Genomic DNA, 25078 nt, shown 5'->3' with positions numbered 1-25078 from the left:
CACAGAGGAAAAGGAAAGTGAGACTAGTTTGGACTTGGAGAAAAACATCCTGGTTATAAATGGATGGCAGTGTGCCCTGTGCACAGTGCCCAAGGGTCATGGCAAGCTCAGTCGTGCTCAAGGAAAAAAATAATACCAAAAGGGTCTGATGTGATGAGCATAGAATGCATCTTATTCACCATGGCAACCCCAGTACCAGTGGGTGTCCTACATTTGTGGAATGAATAAATACGTAAGTGAGAAGTGATAATAGGTACCCTTTAGCCTCAATGTCTTTGCATCTGCTGTGCCCTCTGCTTGGAATGTTCTTTGCCACTTTTCCACCTCATTCTTCAGATCCTGGCTTAAGCTGCATTTTCTTAAAAACCCTTCCCAAACTAGATTATGTCATCCTGTTATAGTATGTTATGGATTCCTGTGCTTTTTCTTTATAACACCAGGTTATACTTATATATTGGTATAATTATAAGACTAAACTCTGGTAAAGAATCCACCCACAATGCGGGAAATCTGGGTTCGATCCCTGGGTTGGGAAGATCCCCTGGAGAAGGGAAAGGCTACCCACTCCAGTATTCTGGCCTGGAGAATTCCATGGACTGTATAGTCCATGGGGTCGCAAAGAGTCGGACACGACTGAGCGACTTTCACTTTCACTTCACAAACTCTATAAACTTAACCAAATTAAACTCTACAGAGGGCAGGGAATATATCAGTGAAGGTCATCACTGTGCTGCCAGAACCCAACAGAGTGTCTGGCATATAGTATAGTAGGTACTCAATAATTTTTTTTAACTGTGAAATTGAAACAGCAAATATGCTTGAATCTATAGAAAGTAGCTTTTTAATGATACTAACAGTTTTCAGTAGTTGTCATTTTCATAGTGAATATTCATTGAAAGATGATGGGATATATTTACAGAATTTACAATCTAATGGTTTGATGAGTATATAACATGTTGAAAGGAGTTTTGTGGAAAAATAAACATTGTTCATCAGAGTTTTAGTCTCTCTTACGTTTGCTTTCAGCTGAGCAACAATTTTAAGTTTGTTTGATTTGTATTTATTTTTCACTTATTTAGCTTTCTTTCTTGATACTTTACCTAATCAAATCCAAATAAGAACAGCACTTAAATAACCCTAAATATGGCATAGGCAGAAATGTGTATATCCTTTCCTTTACATTATCTTTTGTTCACATATGAGGGCTATGGAAGGCAGAATTTGGTGAGGTGCTTTTTTTCTTTTTTAAGGGGTTCAAGTTTTCAGTTTTTTTAATGTAATTTATTAAAACTAAAAAAAAGTTGGTTTGTTTTAGTTTAAATAAACCATTTTCTCCCACCTCCCTACCCCAACCCCACCTCTAGCAACCATCAGTCTGTTCTCTGTATCTGAGAACTTGATTTTTTAATTTTTTTTTTATTCTTAAATTCCAACATATAAGTGAAATAATACAGTTTTTGTCTTTCTCTGTCTGATTTATTTCACTTAGCATGATACCCTCAAGGTCCATCCATGTTTGTCACAAATAGCAAGATTTCATTCCTTTTTTGTGGCTGAATAATAGTCTACTGTGTGTGTGTGTGTGTGTGTGTGTGTGTGTGTATGTGACAATTTCTTTATCATCAGTGAACACTTAGGTTGTTTCCATATCTTGGTTATTAAAATAGATATTTGTTGAAAGAATGGATGGATGCATGAAGAAATACACAAAGATTCCTGACAATCCACCTTTTCACAAAATGAGGCAGTCATATTGTACCTCCACCCACCATGAGAAAATGGGCTCTCAAGAATATTGAGGCGCTAGTCACACAGTCATGAGGTTAAAGCAACCCTAAGTCAAAAAAAGACACAGTCATGACCCCAGGGTACATTGCTTCCAGGGTGCCCTGCACTCACCTGGATACACAAGCTGCTTTGATTCTCAGAATCCTGGATGGAGCCCAGGTGCTGCGCTGCCTTGTCAAATCCAGTTCAGAAAAGGCCTGGGAGAGCCTACAGAAGGAAGGCACCAGGAAATCAGCATAGGGCAGTGGCAGGCCCAGACAAAAATCAGAGAGAGTAAATAGGACGCATGGATGGCACATCTCTTCAATAGTTTATTTCTCCTCATTGCTATTGCAATGCCATTGCTCATTCCTATGTTCTGTTCCATTGCTGAAAGCTAGAAAAAGAAAGTGGCTCTACTATGAAATCTCACCAAATTCTTTTCTCTATTTTTCCAGAGTAGAATGCCAAGAACCTGAAAGATCTGATGAAGTCCAGTGTGATGTTAACATTTCAAAGACAGCCTCAGACAACAAGAGTGCTACAGATTTTTAATTAAAGAGTAAACGCCATGTAACTATCTGTTTTTATACGCTTTCCTTTTGAAGTTTTTAAGACCTTTTCTTGTCTCTCTAAACCTTCCCAGAAGGCAAGAAAATCTTACTATAATACTAGCGGGGGCTTCAGAATTCCCTCCAAGTAAAATAGTCTCCTACCATGTCAGCTCTGCTCTCAATGCCAGGAGCAGATTTTGACTGCTTTTTTTCATTTCAGAACACACTTAAGGGTCAAGCCCATCTAACTGATTCCTGGCTCAGGAATCATGTGTGAGATTAACAACTCTTGTTTCAGATTTGGTCTCTTTTCTTAATTTTATAAATTATGTTTTATGTAGAACTCCCAATTCCTGGAATTGTGGCTTTTATCTACTCTGAATCTCAGATAGCACCTCATTCCATCTTGTATACCTGTGACTGAACAACTACCTTTTCAGTCTGGGTGGGAGTTATGTATTTTATGGCCTTATAATGTTTTGAAGTATAGAGAAATATGTACTATAATAAAGTAATCACTGAGAAAAGTCCACAGTCTGCTAAGGAGTTCTGGTCCCTCTGTGAGGGTCAGTAAGGAAAGTGATGGTCCAGTGTGCTGACAACAATGAGCAGACCAACTCAAAACCTGGGAAATTAGAGAGACAGAGAAGGAACCAGTTCTGTAGCCATTACCATCGGGGCTGATGCTAATATTAAGGAGGATCCAACTGCCCAAGACAGAGAAGGCAATGGCACCCCACTCCAGTACTCTTGCCTGGGAAACCCCATGGACGGAGGAGCCTGGTAGGCTGCAGCCCATGGGGTCGTGAAGAGTCAGACACGACTGAGCCACTTCACTTTCACTTTTCCCTTTCATGCACTGGAGGAGGAAATGGCAACCCACTCCAGTATTCTTGCCTGGAGAATCCCAGGAACGGTGGAGCCTGGTGGGCTGCCGTCTATGGGGTCGCACAGAGTCAGACACAACTGAAGCGACTTAGCAGCAGCAGCAGCAGCAGCAACTGCCCAAGAAGCTACTGCTAAGCCTTAGAAAAGACTGTTGGATAAAGCAGAAGAATGCTGTGCATAATAAACTCTGCTTCTCTTCTTGGGGAAAAAAAAAAATGAGACAGTGGCCTTGGGCAACTGTGAGAGAGCCAGTAGAGAGATCACAATACTCAAAACAGGAAAAAAATGAAAGCTCTTGACCAACAGAAATGCACATGAATGTTCAGTGTGTGCAGTCCTTCAACAAGCCCCGGGAAGAGCAACAGATGGACAGTCTATCCAAATGGACTTAGGACTGACAGCAGTTTCTTTGGAGATTGGGAGGGGTTTCGATGATAGCCAGGTTGTTGTAATGTTTCATCTGACTGGAAGCAGAGCTGGGGAGGGAGAGCTATCATCTTAATAATGGGGTGATGGAAGGAGGCCTAGGTCTCTTTCAATGAATGGCTGAGAATGAAGGAGCTGGAGCAGAATTAAGAGGACCAAGATGCACATTGCCCAGAGGCTGACTAAGCCCATAGATGTCCTAAGGAGATGCCGGCTGTCACAGAGCAGGGCTCTGGGGACTGTCTATGTGTCAGCTCTCAACAACAGGAAAACTGGGCGCAGGAGAGGAATATACTAGCCCAGTAGAAATGAGTTAGGAGACCCTGCCTCTAAGACAGCATCACTAATGGATGGAGAAGCCTCAGTCCAAACCTAAAGAGAACTTTGGGAGGCCCACGCTATAGAAAAGTAGTTCTTATTCTACATTTTGTTGTTGTTCAGTTAGTTGCTCAGTCGTGGCGTGTTTATTCTACATAAAGGACTCTGAAGGGTTGTAGACGGCTAAGCTAGCTATGCTTGAACCTGTGCTCTGCCCTGCCCTTGCCTTCATTAGGTTCTAAGCATCTTCATCAGACTCTAACATGTTGTGTTTTTTTTTTTAACTTTTAGTTTATATTGGAAGATAGCTGATTATGTTGTGGTGTTTTCACGGGTACAGTAGAGTAGTTCAGTTACACATACACATGTATCTATTCTCAATAAATTTCTATTAAAATGATGTGTGTGAAGTTGCCTCAGTTGTGTCTGACTCTTTGTGGCCCTATGGACTCCAGGCTCCTCTATCCATGGGATTCTCCAGGCAAGAATACTGGAATGGGTTGCCATGCCCTCCTCCAGAGGATCTTCCTGACGCAGGGATCGAACCCCTGTCTCAGACATCTCCTGCATTGGCAGGTGTGTTCTTTACCTCCAGCACCACCAGGGAAGCCTATTAAAATGATGTAAAAGTCTAAATTTTCTACTTCAGCAATATTTACAGTCTGATATCACTCCCTCCATCCTCCTAAGGTATGTCTTTCCTCTTGATAGTGCTAAGTTAGCCCCAGTCTCCAGTCACCTAGCTAAAAGCCCTGACCACTCCAAACACCTTCCTCTTCCCTTTCCTTTAACCACTGGATAAGTAAGGGTGTCTTACATGATTCTGTGTTTCTCTAGGTACTGAGACATAAGGGATGTTGTTTCTCAGGGAAACTGGGAAATCTGAAGTTAAGGAAGGGATACTTGCCTTTCAGTTTGTAATGTTTTATACCATGTAATGTGTGATTGTATGTACATTAAACAAAAGCTTAGTGTAAAAATGTATTCCTTGAAAATACTTTGATTATAAAATAAATGCATATAACTGTATTGTATATTTGAAAGTTGCTGAGAGTACATCTTAAAAGTTCTCATCACAAGAAGAAAATTTTGTAACTGTGTGGTGATGAATGTTAACTTATTGAGGTGATATCTTAATAAATACTACGTCAAATAGTTATGCTGTACACCTAAAACTAATACAGTGTTATATGGCAATTATATTCCAATTAAAAATAAATACATGGCATATGAGAAGAGCCAGGGAAATTGTGGAAAAAAGAAAATTGTCCAGGCTGTATGAGGGCATGGATGTGTCTAATTTCTCCACCATGAATCTCAGGCACCTAAGATAGTACCTCAAAATTATTTGTATAAAGACTGAACAGAACATTAGCATACCCTCTGGTGAAAACATCTCCTCTTGTGTATTAAATTCTCTAGGCCTTCCATGTTCCAAGTCTGGGAGAAAGAACCCCAAGGAAGGTGAAAAGTGATCACGAGGTGTGATAACAGTACTAGCTAATATTACTGGTGTTTATTCTGTACCAGGCACTCTTATAAACCTTTAAACTCACTATCCCATTTAATCCTCACAACAACCCTATGATGAAGGTACTGGGCTCTTTTGCCCATTTTGCTGATGAGAAAACATAGGCACGGAGAGGTCAAAATGATTTACCTGAGGCCATTAACTTAGTAAGTGACAGAGCTGGGGAAAATTTTGTGACTCGTGGCCCCTTCCACCCTTTTATTTCCCAGCCTTGTGTTTTCTGGCCAGGGGACAGGCAGCATTTTGGTTGATTGTCAGTTGAGTGTCCACGTTCCATCTTACACTACACTACCTCAGCCTTCCAAAGGTGGTGCCTCCAGAAGACCCATCACTGAATTTTCCAGGAGCCATTCCATCATCTCATAAGTCCAGAATCCGTGGGTGATAAGGCACATGACATGACAAATGCACGGTCAGAGAAAATATGAGCTACTGTTGCTGACTCTAATTCCTCTCCCACCATCCCTGTCACTTATTCTTTTGCCATCCACCCTCTTCTGCCATTCTGAAGCCAGTTTCGTCTACTCAGTGTCCTCACGTTTGAGAACCCAGACTAGAAAGCAAGGAGTCATCTCTGACCACTGCCCTCTGACCTTTCTGTTGGCACCCACTGCCCATTCCCACCGACCTGCCACATCCGGTCATCACCAGGCCAGGCAAAGATTCCTCCAGCTTTAGCATCCACCCCCTCTTTTCTCATTCAGGCTCTTATTTCCTCATCCTGAGAGCAGGACAATCACCAACAAAATAATCCCAGTCTATTGTCTCTTACCGTACATTTTGTCCAAACATCAAAAGGAACAAGGCGATAACTAGAAAGGTCTCCCTCACATTCCTTTTCCTTAGCCACATGAAGACAGCTCTGACCTCCAGCTTCTTATGCATCTTTCCATTGATATACCATGCTTATATATAAGTGTGTGTGTCAGTGTTTAGTATGAATATACATATACATACACATATGTAATATGTATATATATATACATACATACTTATTATACATACAAATAAATACTAAATGAATGACATTGAGTAAATCATTTTGACATCTCTGTGCCTATGTTTCCTCATCAGCAAAATGAGCGTAATAGTAGGAGGGCTTCACTGGGAAACCATCTTTAGGTCTTTCCTGTTGGGCTGGTGGTTTTCCAATATCTTGCCTGAAAGGTGGAAGTCTCTCTGTCAGAATTTTGGGAGAAAAGTGAGAAAAGAGGGGAATATGTGCACATGTGACTATGTGTGTGCTAGTGGTGGGATATCTGCAATCTTTATTCACTCTGTGTAAATTTACTTTGTCCATGTTTTCAGTATGGTAATGCCATTCTCAAATGTGTGCGATGTCTCTTTTTTCAAACACCTTCTGCTTTTCCATCTCCAGCTTACAAGACTCCAGATTTCTGCCAGGGTGGGAGAGGAAAGTTGCCCAGTAGTGCAGAGTAGGAAAAGAGAGCTCAGCTTCTCATATAATTTTACCCAGTCTTCCTTGTTTGGGCCCTCACCCTCATCCTCAATTGGTTCCCAGTCTTGCTATTTTCTGAAGTTTTTGATAACCCTAGGATATAAATTGGGTTGTTTCTTGGTTTCCACACTGACAGGAAAGATTTGGCTTATCCTTTCTTGATAAGTTAGTTACCAAGCCTCCATCTATTTTTCAGATTCCAAACTGTTGTCTCCTTTCATATTCTTGTACTTGAAATTAAAAAACAGAGACTTCCCTGGTGGTCCAAAGGTTAAAATTCCACCTGCTAATGCAAGGGACATGGGTTCGATCCCTGGTCTGGGAAAATCCCACATGCCACAGGGCAACTGAATCTGTGCACCAAAACTATTGAACCTGTGCTCTAGAGCCCAGGAGCCCCAGCTACTGAGCCTACACTCTAGAGCCTGTGCTCTGCAACAAGAGAAGCCACCACAATGAGAAGCCCGCTCACCACAACTACAGTAGCCCCTGTTCGCTACAACTAGAGAAAGCCCATGCACAGCAACAAAGATGCAGTGCAGTCAAAATAAATAAATATAAATTTTTAAAAAGAAATTTAAAATAAATTTTTTTCTTTAGTTTTAGTGCAATTTCAGGAGGTAATGTTATTAGATGTGTGTATTTAATCTACCCTCTTACTTGGAACTCCACAATTCAAAATTTTCAAGGACTTTACCATTGACTGCCTTCAGCCTAAAATCCAAAGTCATCAGCAATGTGACTCGAAACTAATTCAATTCTTTACCAACTTTACTTTTCCCCTCTTCTCATTATTGGAATATCTATGATGCTGCCATATTTAGCTACTAATAGTTTCCAAAATATAGCTTGTATTATATTGGTTGTTTTCACCTGTGCTACTCTGTGTCTCTGGAATATTTCTCCACATCTCCCTCTGCTTATTAGACTCTTGTTCATCATTAGAGCTTGGCTCAAATACTACTTCTTCTGTTGGGCCACATACCTTACCACTACCCAGGCTGCACACAATTAACACAATATCTTGTGATCCAAGAATACTCATTCCAGCAATAATTCATTCCTGTCCCAAGACTTCCTTTCCCCACCAAGCACAGCTCTGGCCGCTAGCCAGTATATTGAGCAGCTCCAGATTTCCCAAGGGGAACTTAAACCACTAAATAAGCAAGTGTTCTTTTGCATAGCCCTACTCCTAAACTTCTTGGTCTGGGCAAATTCATGCTCTATGTGCCAAATTCTCCTCAAACATCTTAGCTTGCAGCCACCTAATCACCTCCTGTTCTTGCCATACAACTTAGATCTGACGATCAGCTCCACCTCCCAAGTTAGAACTTTAGTTTCCCACTCTAAGAATGACTTGGATTCACTCCCTTAAAACAGCTGCCTCTGGCCACCCAGGACAATCATCCCCCCAACCATCTCAGCCTTCAGAACCCATTAATTCAGAGCATTCATACTGAACCAGCTCCTCCCAGCCACCAGGAAGCAGGATTACAGAGTACGTACTGAACTCTACACAGGAGGTAGTGGTATCTACTCTGTATCTACCCCTCAATTTTAATAGAGATCCTTATTAACTAAAGTAAAACCTCTCATTTCATGAAACCATATAATTGAAGGGCTTAAAAGAAATCAAATAGTCCTTGGCCCTCATGAGAGATGGAGGCTGTGTACCACAGGAATTGGGAAGCAGGGTCTGGAGAGATGGGAAAGTGAAGATTCATTCAGAGATGAGAGGGGTGGTGACAAGGTTAAATTAGGCTAGAAAAGGAAAAACGTCCATTTAGAGCAACATTTCTAAAGTTTGCTACACTTTAAGTTTGCCAGCATGTAATGAAATGTTTCTAATTAAGTAGGCAGTTATCTATCTGTTCCTTATAACTTTCTGAAGAAAATATTTTTCTGCTAACAGTGCATTAACAAGCATGAAGGATAAAAGGCATGATAATGAAGGAAACAAAAGAGATCAGAATCAGTAGGTTTCACATCTAATGAAGAAGCATATAAGATTTTGTACTTTTCACATTATTTCTTATTAATCTACACTTTAGATTATAGTGATAAGTAAATTTTCCTTAGTGGACAAGGACAATACATCTCAGTGTGTATAGTGTCCCGAAGTAGAGTCTCAATCAGAATCACAGAGTTGGGGAAACCATAGGTGCTATGTCTTGGATCAAGGCTGTTTACTAACGATGCTTTCAGAGAAAACTAGTACCCAGCCTCCTCATCTGGCATCAATTATGTTGTTTCCCCATTCATATACATTAATACACAAGATCAATGAAGTATTTTTTATAAACAAGTGTAACTGGACAAAGATTAGAGTGCTCAGTGCCTTATGAGTGTTTTTAGCATGAAAAGATGCTTTTTAAAAATACACATGAGCTAATTTCATAAAGTAGCTCTCCACTCTGGCAGTGGTGCCAGCTTGATACTACATGTGGCAAAGTGGCTTCTCTTCCCATGATCTGATTATGAATCATTGTTTCTGAGATTAAATGCTGTGAACCCATGGATTCCCTAAATATACAGAGTAAAGAGTCACTAAATAGTCCTAACAATCTATTAGAAACGGAAGAAGCATAGAAAGCATCAAGTAGAGCCCTTCCATTTTTTATGGCAAGTGAGGGCAGAGGAGAGGGATTCCTCTTTAAGTTTAAAAAGAGCTATGACCAGAAGTCAGGTTGCCCAGCTTCAGTCAAGGGTACTTTCCACCTTACTGTGCCTTTCTGCACTTCCTGTTAGCTAGACCATCTGGGAAATGGACATTGTCAGCGTATAATGCACTAAGACCATGGACTTTGGGTCAAGTAGACCTGACACCGCTATTAGTTGGCATGTGACCTTAGGCAAATTACTTAATCCTTCTGATTCTAGATTTTCTTATGTGTAATATAGGGTTAATGACACCCTCCTACCTACCTCATAGAATCAAGGGCAATCCAGAAGATACAAGGATTATACAGCTAAAGAGGTAAAAGAGAGGAAGGGGAGGGAAGGAAAGGTCTGGGAAGGAGCCTCAGCAAACAAGCACCTGGGTGTCTTGTTACGGGAAGGAGGAGCTGGTGGTGGTGAGGGAGCATTAGTAGTGGGAGAAATGGGAACAGGAAGCCATCATGAAGTAATAGCGGTGGGTGTGGGTTCTTTCATATAACACTCAGCCCAGAAGTCCCTTCACACCCTGTTAAAAGCCAGAAATGCTCCTACAATACCTCCCACATCAGCCTCACTTGAAGAAGTCTGTCCCTCAGCATCTGAACACAGGACTGAGATGATTCATGCAATCATGTTATGCACGAGGGACTTTCAATCCTTACCGTCTGAGGCCAAACACATCTTTCTAACACACACTTTATATGTCCTTTAGTCAAGATTATTTCCAGACATGCAACAATATCTACTTCTCTGTCATGGTGGCAGAGGTCTGTCCTTACTAAATATAAGATTCTAAGCAGTTGGGCTGAGAGGGAAAGAGGGATCTCTCAAGGGTCAGGGGCTCCTTGTTAAGATTTTGGAGGACTTAGTCTTAAAAGGTAGTTATGCAGAGGATGGTTTGTAGGGGGAGAGGTGTGCAGGGGGAAAAAAAAGGGAAACTGACACAATTAGCTAAGAAGATGAACTAGGAGAAGCCTCCTAACATTTCCAGACTAGATTCCAGTGCTCATGCTCATCAGACTAAAGGCAGGATCAAATAGACTCCATCACAGAAGCAGATGCAAATGCAGGAAATGAAAACTTAAGTGAGCTGCTTTAGGAGAGATGGACCACAGGAGTTCTCTGCACTAAATCATAATGAGAGGAAAGAAATCCTAACATCAGATATTAGGAAAGCTACATGATTCAGGCATAGCCAGTAGACTGAAAACAGATTAATCAATCACAGTTTTTGATTTAGTTACCAAGGTGAAAAAAATCTTTTTTCTGTATCATCGACCCAGCATGGGGTTAGGGCAGAGGTTAACCTCATACATGAGAGACGAGAGACACAGAGCGGGAAGCCAGGGCTCTGTGCTCCCGGAACACAGGTTACCGAAAAATTAAAACTCTTTCTAAAATTCATATTTGCAAACCAGAGCATATACCTGAAGCTTATTATTAGAACAGGTCAGGGTATGGTTGCTGTGCTGGCTGGTAACAAAAACTAGCTACATGCTGTTTCCACCAGTCCAGCTGCCACTTTTTAACTGCACACATCACATATTTACCCTCAGGCTTCAGGCTTCACAGCCTCTGCAAGAACAGTTGAGCTGTGTCCACTTGATGGGAAAACATCAAGCCCATTCCATTTAAAAAAATAAAAGGCTAAATCAAACAATTAAATCAGTTCTTTCATACTTTTTTCCCTCTAGTTTTTAATTTATTTGTTCAACTATCTTGGAGTCACATTCTCAGAGTATTACTTGAGACCCTCATTATCAATTTAAAAAGAAAGGAAAAAGAAGGAATGCTTTTTTAACATTAAAAATAAATCCTGTTCCTGTGTCCAAATCAGCCATGCATATTAACATGTGTGAATGTCCTAGAGGTTTAAAGTTTCAGCTGGAAAAAAAAAAAAAAAATTACTGTAGCAAGACTTAAAGAAACAAGATGACAGATCAATGAGAATTTTAAGAATTTTGATTCTCCCTGAGTAATTGCTTATATTAAGAACTTAATAGAAATGGTTTGTTTGTAGCAGGAAATACAGGTAAGATATGAAGACAATCTTCTATCAGGGTGTTTAGCATTGGAAACAATCGTCAAATCTTCTCAACCCTGTGTAAGGGATCGATGCTGCCTCATTGCCATTGTCAGCATCATCCTCATAGCTATTTATTTTTTTAATTTTCCCTTAATTGACATAGCTGAACTATTAATATAGTGTTGTGTTAACTACTGCTGTACAGCAAAGCAACTCAGTTATACATATATACATTCTTTTTCATATTCTTTTCCATTATGGCTTATCACAGGATGTTGATTATAGTTTCCTGTGCTATACAGTAAGAATTTGTTGTTCATAATAGCTATTTATTGAGCACATTATATGCCAGCCACCCTATTAAGAAAAAGCTTACATTTGGAAGAAGAAGAAAAGCTGCATTATCTTGTAGAAGTTAAAGAACTCATTTTAAGAAGAGAAAGGAGAACCAAAAGGAATGTGTGTATGAGAATTTAGAGAAGAAAAAAATTATGAGAGCTGCAGAACAGTAAGCAAGTATGTTACTGTAGTGGGGTGACTTGAAGAGGTGCCATTCAAACCCAAATTGTCCTACGCTAAGACTTGCATGTAAGTAATCAACAGGAAAGACTTGGAGGGGAAAGAACTGGTGATATTAGGGAGTATTTCATGCTTAAGAAAGAGAGAATCCAGATGTTTGATTCAAGAATCACGGAACTATTGTGAAGAGAGGTAAGTAGATTTTGGGGAAACCAAAGTATCTGTCCCTGAGATTATTGTCTGATTCACGTTTAATCTGATAATGGAGCCAGTCCTAAGGAGCAGATCTAGGAGGCAGAGCCTGGTGATAACATGCAGGCCCTGTTCCCGCCACACCTGAAACAAATCTGTTCCTGGGCTCTCCAGCTATGTTTCTCTGTCTCTCTCCCCCTCCTCTTCTCCTACCCCATCTTTATTCGTCAGGTTGGTTTTATTCCTTAGGTCAGACTTTATGTTCTATAAAATAAAAAATATTCCTAATTGAAACATCATAAAGCTTGGTTCACCTGAGTCCAGCACAATCAATATTTTTAAGCCACTCTCTTTGTCTCCATAGCTTCATTTTTGGCCCAGATTTCTCTGTATGTTGGTTTCTTCTCCTGTTACGGGCAGATTCCTTCAGTGCAGCTGGGAAGTACGGCCATAAGCAACTCTAACTTATGCTGTCCAAAGCATCTTTTCTGTTAGCTCCAGCAGAAATATTCTTGAGAGGAAGTTAATTGGGCTTGTTTGGGTCCCATGTTCATCCCTAAAATAGTAATTAACCATGGCCAGGGATTTTTGACCTTATGAAACAGGTCCAAGTATTATTCTCCTCTCCTCCCTCCCCAAAATGCTAGGGGAATGGGGTCAACCTAAACTTAAATACATGGAATTGGGGAAAGGCAGTGTACTGGATGTTGTTGGTGCTTTGTCCAGTCCCCCTTTATCTGTGCTGATCCCCCAGAAGCTCTGAATGTTGACTGACAACAAGCCACAGATGCCCTCTCTGAGACTTGCCCTTGGCCAAGTAGGAACCTCCTCCCCTAATTCTCTTTATTTAAAGTCGAGCTGTGTTCATTGTGAGTTTGGGGGAGTTAATTTTGATTTGTTTAAAATATTACATTGGGGGGAGTTGGAGGAAGGTTCAAGGGGCAGAGGATATACGTAAATATGAAGCTGAGTCACTTTGTTGTGCAGCAGAAACTAACACAATATTGTAAAGCAATTATATGCCAATTAAAAAGATAAAATATTGCATTAAAATATAATTCATCTTGATTACTAAGATCTTGGTACCCCTCTAACCTTACTTGGCTCACCTCATCCTAGTCCTGCCCTGGCTAAGAAGCCACACTCCAGCCCTCTGCCATTCCTTCTGGGAGCAGATCTAGCCAATGATTAACTCATGTAGGGGTACAAAAGGTCAGCCCCCTTGCCTCAAGATAGAGCTAACTCTGCAGTAGAACTTTGCTCTAGAGCTCCCCATGGAGTCAGATTCTACAGCCAGTCTCCCACTAGAACCACATTCGTGCTGATTTTCATCCCTGCCCTGTTCCTGCCTTCCTCACACTCTCTTTTACTGAGAGCATTCATGGAAAGTTACTTGGATAAGATTCTCTGTCTTCAGGGAATTCTACTAAAGATAGTTGATACCAGGAAGGGTCCTAGGATGTAGTGTGCTTGCGATCTAAGTAACTAAGTCGTGTCCGACTCTCTGCGACCCCATGAACTGTAGCCTGCCAGACTCTTCTGTCCACTGGATTCTCCAGGCAAGAATACTGGAGTAAGTGGCCATGCTCTCCTCCAGGGGATCTTCCACAACCCAGGAATCAAACCCTTGTCACTTATGTCTCTTGCATTGGCAGGAATCTTTACCACTAGCACCATCTGGTGAGCCACTAAGGGTAAGATTTTTGTAGTTGGATTACTCACCAGCTGGATATCAATAAGGACTAGATTTTGAGACTGCCTGGATGCTGGTGGTAGTAGATCACTAAGACTTACCTGTAGTGAGCTATAAAGGGATACAGGTGCAAGGGGATGTCGTAACTGGAGCAATGTCCTAGCATTAAAGTCACCTGGCAATCTCTTAAAATTTCCTAACGAAGATCACACCTAAGGCTGACAACACCACAGTTTCTTGGGGTAGGACACAGGCACCAGTATTTTTAGAAGCTCCCAGATAATTCTAATGTGCTGACAAATTCAGGTACTACTGTGTCAGGCTATTGAGGGGTATGGGAGCAACAATAACTATAAGGAAAGGGCAGTGGAATAAGATGGTTGTTGGTAATCACTATTGATTCTTTGCAGAGAGAAAATCACAAGCTCAGCTGTATTAATCAACAACTTCAAGCAGTGAAAGGGTCAGAGTATTTCCTTGACAGCATTTAAAAAGACCCTCATATCCTGGAGCTGGAGGGGAGGCACAGCTGAAGATCAGCCTGAGGATTTAATGAGAGCTTTGAATCGCCTGAAACCTCGGGGCCTAAGAAGTGACCAACTCTCTCCCTTGTTGGAAGAGAGAACTTCTGTAGCTGAAAGGATATAAAGAAACCTCAAATGAGGCAATAGAGTCGCCAGATAATGTGCAAGATGTGCAGTTAAATTTGAATTTCAGATAAACAATGAGTAATTTTTTTAGTATCCTAATCTCCTGGGTTTTTTTTTTTTTGCTAAATCTGGCAACCATACCATCAAGGCAATCCTTATCCTCTCCAGGAACTGTTCCTACCTCCATCTGGCCACCAGACACATAGTTCAGACAAAGACTCTGCAAAATCTGACTGAGGGAATACCAGGCTTGCTAGATAATATAAAATATTCCAAAAGAGCTGTCATATCTGGCTAGCATGTATTGTCAGGAACTGGGAGTGGATCCTGGGGGTGCTGGATCACGGAAGGCAGAATAAAAATCTAAATCAGGGATTTAACATCTGGCTATTACAGGGTCCTGAGTGACAGTTTTAATACACCAGTGGGATGACACTTGAAGATTAGGAAAAAAACATGACATGTACTTAGCAAATAAAGTAGAGATGCAAACTGTGGAGGAAAGTCTCAAACAGCTTTGGGAAGTTGGAATGCTAGAATGAGCCAGCTTAGAAACCTGACAACCTATCACTGTCTGTGTTTCTCAGCAAGGCTTGGAAGACAACTTCATTCACCAAGGTGATAAGAAACATGCTGGTGAGAGAAGGACACACATCAAAAGTCTAATCGTATCTATTTTCCACCAGCCAGGACTGACAGTAGAAGACAGTGTTACAGAAGTGGGCTTCACAGTATCAATGGGGACGACAGAGTTCTGGAATACCAGAGACCAGGGGCAGCACTTAAACATCAGAAGTAAAATGAAGTGAAAGTCACTCAGCCGTGTCCAATTCTTTGAGACCCCATGGACTATATAGTCCATGGAATTCTCCAGGCCAGAATACTGGAGTGGGTAGCCGTTCCCTTCTCCAGGAGATCTCCCCAACCCAGGGATCAAACCCAGGCCTCTTGCATTGCAGGTGGATTCTTTACCAGCTAAGCCACCAGGGAAGCCCAAGAATATTGGAGTGGGTAGCCTAAACCTCCAGCGGATCTTCCCGACCCAGGAATCGAACCAGTGTCTCCTGCATTGCAGGCTGATTCTTTACCAGCTGAGCTACCAAGAAATCCCCCCTAAATGTCAGAGGTAATAGTCATAGTTAACGTAATGAGCAGCAAGTTTGGAACAGTAGCCAGGAATTGTCTCAGAGATCCCTAGAGATGGCTCATAGAACACAGTATTCCTGGGGGCAAGGAGATAGGCTGCCATCAGGAGCCCTGTGTAACTGCCCTGGTTGCATGCCCTATGAAGTCAACCCTGTATAAAAATTCATACAATGGAACAACATGCAGCACTAAAAGGAAGATGCTATAGGCATACACACACACTATAAATCTCAGAAATACAATATTGTGTGAAAGAAATTAGTCACATATAAAAAAACCCATACAATCTAATTCTATTTATATAAAATTTAGAGTCTTGGGCAAATTAAAGTATATTGGTTAGAGTGCAAGCATAGACTGTAACACCACAAATCAAAAAAGAAAAGGTTTATCACAAAGGTAGGGTAAAAATTACCTTTGGGGGGAATGGTGGGCTTTTGATCCCAGTTTTCATCCCATTCATTTTTGATCCCTTTTGATCCCAGACAATTATTGATCTGCTTTTTTTTATTGTAGATTAGTTTATAGGTAGCAGATTGATTTTCAATACTTTTATATAAATAAAATTGTACACTGTGTATTCCTTGGTTATTGGATTCTTTCACTCAGCATGATTTTGAGAATCCATTTATCCTTTTTAAAAATATTTTAAATATTTATTTTTATTGACATATAGTTGATTTACAATATTGTGTTCATTTTAGGTGTACAGCAAAGTGATTCAGTTGTATATATTTTCAGGTTGTTTTCCATTGTAGGTTATTACAAGATACTGAATATAGTTCCCTGTGCTATACAGTAAACCCTTGTTGCTTATCTGTTTTTGTTTCCCATGTCTGTAAGTCTGTTTATATTTTAAATATAGATTCACTTGTATTAAATTTTAGGTTCCACGTATGTGATATCATATGTTTGTTTTCTCTGACTTACTTCACTTAGTATGATATTCTCTAGGTCCATCCATGTTGCAGCAAATGGAAATATTTCGTTCTTTTCTATGCCTAATATTCCATTATATATATATTCCATTGTGTATATATATATTGGAATATATATATGTATCATATTTTCTTAAACCAGTTGTCTGTTGACGGGCACTTGGGCTATTTCCATGCTTTGGCTATTGTAAATAGTGCTGTAAGTAGTGCTGCTATGAACACTGGGGTGTGTGTGTCTTTTTGAATTAGAGTTTTCATCTTTTCTGGGCATATGCCCAGGAGTGGGCTTTCTGGATCATATGGTAGCTCTAGTTTTAGTTTTTTAAGGAACCTCCCCAGTTTTCCTTGTGGCAGCACCAATTTACATACCCACCAACAGTGTAGGAGGGTTCTCTTTCCTCTACACCCTCTCCAGCATTTATTGTTTATAGGCTTTTTGATTGTAACTATTCTGTCAGGTGTGAGGCAATACCTCACATTCAAAAAAAATGAAAATGGTGATTTTCATCTGCACTTCTCTAATAATTAGCAATGTTGAGCATCTTTTCGTGTGCCTGTTGGCCATCTGTATGTTTTCTTGGATAGATGCATATTTAGATCTTCTGCCCATTTTTTTTGATTGAGTGAAGTTTTCTTTATATTGAATTATATGAGCTGTTTGTGTACTTTGTATATTAACCCTTTGTCAGTCACATTGTTTGCAACTATTTTCTCCCATTCTATATATTATCTTTTCATTTTTCTTTTCTGATCTACTTAAGGCTGTAAATTTCCCTTTAAAATCTGTCTTAATTGTATCCCCTAAATATGCTATGAAGCATTTTCATTATTATTCAGTTCAAAATATTTTCTAAATTCCATTGTGATTTCTTATATGACACATGGGTTATTTATAAATGTGTTTCTTATCTAAATATTTAGGGATTTTTTAGTTTTTTTGTTTCTTTTTGCTTTTACCAATTTTAGCTTCATTATACCATGGTCAGAGAACATGATCTGCATAATTTCCAACCTTTGGTTTTATTGTGACTCCTTTATGGCTTAGTATGTGGTCAAACTTTTTCATGTGTTCTGTTTGGGCTTGAAAAGGAAGTACTTTCTTCAGTTGTAGGGTACAGTGTACTACACAAGTTCATTATGTAAAAATCTCTTAATCATGGTGGTCAAATCATTTAAATCCTTCTTGAATTTTGGGGGGAATTATTGTTCTATCAATTACTAAGAGAAATTTAAAATCTCCCACTATAATTGTGCATTTTTCTATTTCTCCTTGTAGTTCTGTCAGTTTTTTCTTTGTATAGTTAGAGGCTGTATAGTTAGGAATATTATAAATATTAAATTGTAGTATCTTTCTATGAACTAAACCCTTTATTATTATTATGGACTGATACCCATTACATGCAATAATTCTTTTTGCCTTTAAATCTTCTTTGTGTGATGTTAACTAACATACCAGCTTTTCTGGATTGGTATCTGCATACTGTGTCTTTTTCTGCCCTTTAACCTCTCAGTGTCTTTATATTTTAGATGTGTCTAAACATTTATTTTTAGTTTATAAATTCAGTTTATCAATTATTATTGTCTTTATTGTAATTATTGATACATTTCCATTTATATCACTTTATCATTTTATTTGGGGATTTTTATTTTTCCCACATTTTCTGCCAGGGAAATCTCATCCTTTATTTCTTTTTATATTGGAGACCTTCCCTATTGGATCATCTTCTGACTATCTGAAGCACATGCTTCAGAATTTCTTTTCTTTCTAAAAACCATTTTATTGAGATATAATTGACATACAAACTGCATGCATGTATGTGTGCTAAGTCACTTCAGTCGTGTCCAACTCTGTGCGACCCTATGGACTGTAACCTGCCAGGCTCCTCTGTCCATGGGATTCTCCAGACAAGAATACTGGAGTGGGTTGCCATGCCCTCCTTCAGGGGATCTTCCCGACTCAGGAATCAAATCCACGTCTCTTACATCTACTTTCATTGGCGGGCGGGTTCTTTACCACTAGCACCACCAGGCGGAGAAGGCAATGGCAACCCACTCCAGTATTCTTGCCTGGAAAAACCCATGGACGGAGGAGCCTGGTGGGCTGCGCTCCATGGGGTCGCTACGAGTCGGGCACGACTGAGCGACTTCACTTTCACTTTTCACTTTCCTGCATTGGAGAAGGAAATGACAACCCACTCCAGTGTTCTTGCCTGGAGAATCCCAGGGACGGGGGAGCCTGGTGGGCTGCCATCTATGGGGTCGCACAGAGTCGGACACGACTGAAGCAACTTAGCAACAGCAGCACCACCACCAGGGAAGCCCAACTGACATACAAGGTACTATACATATTTAAAGTATACAACTTAATGAGTTTAGAGATAAATACACTCCAGTCAAGGGATTTCCCTGGTGGTACAGTGGTTAAGAGTCCACACTTCCCTGCAGAGGGCATGGGTTTGGTCCCTGGTGGAAAAACTAAGATCTTGTATGCCTTGCAGTGCAGTCAAAAAATAAAATAATTAATTAACTTAAAAATAAGTTTAAAAAAGTACACTCCAGTCAAACCATCACTACAAACATTAGAATTTCTTGAATGATGTCTGCTGTTGAAAAACTCTCTGTTATTGTTTGTTCACCCTTATTCTTGACAGATATAAAATTCTATTTTGGCAATTATTTTCCTTTTCACTGAAGATACTACTTCACTGTTTTCTAGCTTTCCATGTTAAGTTGAGAAGTCAACTGACGAGCTGCCACTTTCTTGAAAGCAGATTGTATTAATATTTTTTCCCCTCTGGCTTCTTTTAAGATCTTCTCAGTCTTTGTCTTTCTGATGTTTCATTTTGATGTGCCTAGGTATAGATTTCTTTTTATTTATATTGCTTAGCTTCTTAAGTTGGTATATGCTGTCTCTTTTTTATTTCCAGTGAGCTATCCATTATCTTTTCATATGTTATTTCTCCAAATTTTTCCTTCTTTTCCTACTACAACTCTGATTAATTGATTTAGACCTTTCCACACTATCCTCCTTGTCTCTTTTTAGCTGTATTCCCCGAGTTTTTTTGCCTCTAGACATTGTTTTTTGTTCTATCTTGTAATTCACTAACTGTATCTTTACCTGTATCTAATCTTCTGTTAAACATTTCAACATTACATCTACTATGAGATATAATCCCAGGTCCTTCTCGGGATGGGATGGCTGCCAGGCATTCATTCATGTATTCAATTAATACTTATTGAGTACTTTCCTTGTGCCTGGCACAGTGCTAGGCCTTGGATATACAGTGGTAAATAAAGCACACAACACCCTCGCTTTCATGGAGCTCACAGTCTAGTGGAAAAAACATACATGAAACAAGCAAGTAAATAAGCACACTCATTTCATATTGTAGCAAATATGATGCAAGAGAAAAACAAGGTGCTGTGAGAGAGAATGAGTGTTGGAGCTTCCACTGCACCTGACTTACCTGCACAACAGCTGTCATCATGACTGTCTGATCCCTGTAGCTATTACTTTGCCTGACACCATTCCTCCTGAACAGAGATAGGCTCTGGTTTGACTCTGGTTCCCTCTCTCTTGGCTGCCCTGCTGACTTAGCATGGCCTGGGTCACTCTTTCTCTGAGAAACAAAGTTCTGAGAAAACTGAGCCAACAAACAGGTGACAGAAAAATAAAAACTCCTAGCGTAAGGGATTTGGAGCAGGTAGGGGTGGAAAAATCACTCTGGAGTTGTCAGATGAACCCGATTCAGATAAAATGCTCTGTGCTTAGATGAACACACAGATAGTGAGGTAAATAAAAGCACATTTTGATACTGTGTGGAGCAGTGGCATGTGAATGCCTCCTATACTTTGAGAAAGGCCTTCACAAAAATATGAGAGATCTTGTCACGAAACCAAACCTAAATATATGTGGACTGTGAAAACAAAATAGAACATGCAGTCAATGAGTCCACGTTTTCTCTGCCACCATCATCTGGGAAATAAGCCATTATCTCCTCAGGGTTTTAGGATCTTGTTGTTCAGTGGCTAAGTCGTGTCTTTGTGACCCCATGGGCCTCAGCACACCAGGTCTCCCTGTCCTCCACCATCTCCTGGAGTCTGCCCAAGTTCAGGATCTTAAAAGTCCTAAAGTGACAGGAAAGTGCCTTCCAGTGTCTTCCCTGAACCTAGGGCCTGGCATTTCTGATCAAATCTCTGTTCCACCAGCTGCATTGAATTGGGCAGGTTGTTTAACTTTACACTCCTCAGCTTTCTCATGCATAAAATGTGAATAATGGGCCTCATATGGTATTGCTCCCCCCCAGTTTTATTAAGAATTCTAGGGTTTCTATAATATTTAATACATGGTAAGCATTATCAGTTCAGTTGCTCAGTCATGTCCAACTCTTTGCAACCCCGTGGATTGCAGCATGCCAGGCTTCCCTGTCCTTCACCAACTCCTAGAGCTTGCTCAAACTCACGTCCATCGCATCGGTGTCAAACTCACGTCCATCGCATCGGTGATACCATCCAACCATTTCATTCTCTGTCGTCCCCTTCTCCTCCTGCCTTTCCTCTCTCCCAGCATCAGGGTCTTTCCTAATGAGTCAGTTCTTTGCATCAGGTGACCAAAGTATTGGAGCTTCAGCCTCAGCATCAATCCTTCCAATGAATATTCAGGACTGATTTCCTTTAGGATTGACTGGTTGGATCTCCTTGCAGTCCAAGGGACTCTCAAGAGTCTTCTCCAACGCCACAGCTCAAAAGCATCAATCTTTGGTGTTCAGCCTTCTTTATGGTCCAACTCTCACATCCATACATGACTACTAGAAAAACATAGTAAGTATTATACTTTTAGAATATTTATTTTTTTCAGCACCCAGCTCAGTGCTGAGCGCACATTAGGTACCCAATATATGTTTTATTGTTTGATTAGCTGTGCTTTTATTACCGAGGCCTCTCTCAAATAGTAAGGCTGCATCTCTGAGATAAATGGTTATGTGGTCCTTGTGACTCCACAGAGGCTTTCAGAGGCCTGGATAAGTCTACAAAGAGTGACCCAGGAGCATTCGAAGACAGTCAAGTCCAGCTAAGGCCCCCAGCAATGGAAAAGAAAAGATTTGCTGGACTTACTTATCTTCCACCTTCTTAAACAGACCTAGTCACAGAAGCAGAAAGCAATATGGATATTTTTTGTTTAAATGAATAAATGAAAAGCACTGGGTAATGTATATACACACTTTTAGTCAATCATGAAACTCTCCAGGCCAGAACACTGGAGTGGGTAGCCGTTCCTTTCTCCAGGGATTTTCCCAACCCAGGGATCGAACCCAGGTCTACCACATTGCAGGCAGATTCTTTACCAGCTGAGCCACCAGTGAAGCCCTAATCAATCTTAGCTAAAAGGAAGGCTCAAGCTGGCCATGGGCTTTGTGACCAGCTGCTCAACACCTAAAGTTGTATGGTGCTAGTTGGACACTGACCCAGTCTCAGGGCCCACATCTGGACCTTTCTTTCCTAACCAGAGCTCTATTTCATGCCCTGGTGGTCTTCCATCAACTCACATGTTTTAACTTCCCCAGTGGAACAGCAGGAACTATCTTCTCTATCCTGCCACCTGCTTCATCATGACCCCATGCCAAATTCAAACTGTCAGAGAATGGAGTGCGGACCTGCCTGCAAGGCCACTGCCTCTGACTGTTTCCCTGAGTGTTTAATGGAAGCTTCAGCTCTGCAGGGAACTCTGCTCAGGGGGGAGCCCAGGAGGCTTCCTCTCAACTGCACTTGGTCCCAAACCAGTCTGTAACATGGAGCAAGAAAGGATTCTCAAGGAAGAGAGAAACAGTCTGCACAACTCCCTACACGAAAGGGTAAGAGTCATCCTAGATATTCTTTTTGTTTTAATGAGACATGATTATTGACTCATTTCATAATTTTATTTATTTTTGGTTATACTAGGTCTTCATTGCTGAGTGGGCTTCTCTCTAGTTGTGGTGAGTGGGGGCTACTCTCTAGCTGCGGTGTGAAGTGTTCTCTTTGCAGCAGCTTCTTTTGTTGCAGAGCACCAGCTTTAAGGGCACACAGGCTTCAGTAGTGGCTGCTCCAGGGCTCTAGAGTACAGCCTCGGTAGTTGTGGCACACAAGCTTAGTTACTCTGTGGTGTGTGCGATCTTCTCAGATCAGGGATTGAACCCACGTCTCCTGCATTGGCTGATTCTTTACCACTGAGCCACCATCCTAGATATTCTGATTGAAATTTTGATGGACCCAATCAACAGATCATCTGAAATTCAAGAAGATTTTCTCCCACCACAAAGAAAAATAAGGCCAGAATTTTTCTTCTCAAAGTAGCCTGAACTACTACTTAGAATGGAAGCTTGATATTTATTATCATGGTTTTCTTAGTAATCAGCTGACAATAATTTTTAAAATCGAGAATTGAGATAGAATTAAACACTCAGATATGAGCTTGGTACATCACAGTTAAAGTCAATACTGAAAAAGTAAAATGATTAATTTTGGGTTCACAGCTGTGGGGTAATACAGGAAAAAAAGTTTATTTCCTGAAAGCTGAAGACTAGGCTCTCTCTCTCTAATCCTGGACAGTATTATCCTGATAAATAAGGAAGTTGTGCTTATTAACAGGAGTTTAATAAGATTGCAGACCCTTTAAATATCCTGAAGACATTGGCTGCTTACCTCTCCAGCAGCAAATTGTGGTGAGCCACTCAAGGTCGTTTCCTGCCCTGTCCTTGACTACTGGCAGCCTGTGGACATGACTGACCAGGGCATGGAGTCACATGAGTCATCTTTCTTCCAGTGCATGGATATGAGAACAGCACCATTTCACAGGAAAGCACAGTTTTGTTTTATTTTGCCTAATGTGGTTCTGAGACAGCCCAAGCTGTCCCTATTCTGAGGCTAGAGAATTTGATTTCCTCTCTTGCCTGTGGAAATAGGTTCAGCATATAAACCTATTTAATGACGACTATTAACACTAACTAACTAAGAGGCCGACCCTGGGCCACCAGAGACAGCAGTGAGGATCCTTGTCGCTGAACCTAGCCCCAGTCTCAGAATACAGAGCTCTTGGCAGACCATCAACCACAGGAGGCGTGTATGATTAAAACTACCAAATATTTCCTCAGTTCAAAGATGTATATTTTTTTCAATAAGAGAAGAAAGCACGTTACTAAAAAAAAAAAAAAAAGAAAGAAAGCACATTACTATTTTAACAGTTGGCACTGAGCTTTCCTTGTGGCTCAGCTGGTAAAGAATCTGCCTGCAATGTGGAAGACCTGGGTTTGATTCCTGGGTTGGGAAGATCCCCTGAAGAAGGGAAAGGGTACCCACTCCAGTATTTGGGCCTGGAGAATTCCATGGACTGTATAGTCCATGGGGTCACAAAGTGTCGGACACCACTGAGTGAATTTCACTTTCACTTTCCAGAATTCCACTGAGGGAAGAGCACGACCCATTTCTTGCGATAGCATTATACGTTCATGTTGATGATCTTTCCAGTGCTGTTTTCAAATTGCCCTCTGTTATCCCTAACTCCTCAGTCAGAGCCTATTATAGACAACCACCTTATATTCTGAAGCCTTGGGGAATACAGAAAGAATGGTGCTGCCTGGGTGGAATGAAGCAGGAGGAGTTAGGACCACAGCAACAGATGCTGAAAGACAGGGTGTGTGAGTGCTCAGTTGCATTCAACTCTTTGCAACACCCTGGATTTAGTTCGCCAGGCTCCTCTGTCCATGGAATTTTCCAGGCAAGAATACTGGAGCAGGTTGCCATTTCCTCTCAGGGTATCTTCCCAACCTAGAGATCCAACCCCCGTGTCCTGGGTCTCCTGTATTTGCAGGTGGATTCTTTATCACTGAGCACCTGAAAGACAGATAAAAGCCAGGAAACAGTAGAGAGGCTGGCTGCAGTGTGGACTAAGTCAGAGAGAGGCAGACACAAGGGAAACTGTGCAGTTGAGGAGGCAGGGAAGGGAAAAGAGGTAGATCAGGCTAGAAGGCCTGATGCTGTTATATGGAAAGGGGCTTTCCAAACGACAGGTAGCTACTTATTTAACACTATTGGGATGAGAATTCATGAAAATTTTGTACCTTGAATTTTCTGTAAAATACAATCTCAGAACCACTTTCTATGTTAATCATAAATTATCTTCATGAATATAATTTTCAGTGGTGTCATAATATTCTATTGAGCAAATTTTCTTTGGATTACTTGACATTTTCCTGTTTTAGACTTTCAAATAAATTCAAATTTTTAGCTATTAAGGATGATGATGCTATAAATATATTTAAGTAAAAAACTTTTTCA

At 40.7% G+C, this 25078-nt stretch overlaps 2 protein-coding genes across 16 annotated transcripts in view; one reads left to right on the top strand and one right to left on the bottom strand.

Annotated features, from left to right (window-relative positions):
- The window catches only part of CD86 (CD86 molecule), a 63884-nt gene extending 58902 nt beyond the window's left edge, over positions 1–4982 (top strand). For 5 of the 10 annotated variants that reach the window (XM_081571848.1, XM_081571842.1, XM_081571847.1 and 2 more), the window contains one exon: positions 2226–4982. In XM_081571848.1, coding sequence (XP_081427974.1) covers positions 2226–2322 — 97 coding nt within the window. In that variant the 3' untranslated portion in view covers positions 2323–4982. The remainder of the gene's footprint in view (positions 1–2225) is intronic. The other 5 variants (XR_014077324.1, XR_014077323.1, XM_081571844.1 and 2 more) reach the window with 4 other exon arrangements.
- ILDR1 (immunoglobulin like domain containing receptor 1) overlaps positions 1–25078 on the bottom strand; it is a 272897-nt gene that overhangs the window by 134555 nt on the left and 113264 nt on the right. Inside the window, exon 2 of one of the 6 annotated variants that reach the window (XM_081571836.1) lies at positions 1900–1995. The exons of the other annotated variants lie outside the window; for them this stretch is intronic. The gene's annotated coding sequence lies outside the window, so the exon portion shown is untranslated. The remainder of the gene's footprint in view (positions 1–1899; positions 1996–25078) is intronic. 6 annotated transcript variants of the gene reach the window in all.

Source organism: Giraffa tippelskirchi, chromosome 2, assembly GCF_054371585.1.
Source record: "Giraffa tippelskirchi isolate mGirTip1 chromosome 2, T2T-mGirTip1v1.2.pri, whole genome shotgun sequence".
Lineage (NCBI taxonomy): Eukaryota > Metazoa > Chordata > Mammalia > Artiodactyla > Giraffidae > Giraffa > Giraffa tippelskirchi.
The sequence above is the reverse complement of the archived record's forward strand: the minus strand, read 5'-3'. Positions and strand labels throughout refer to the sequence as shown.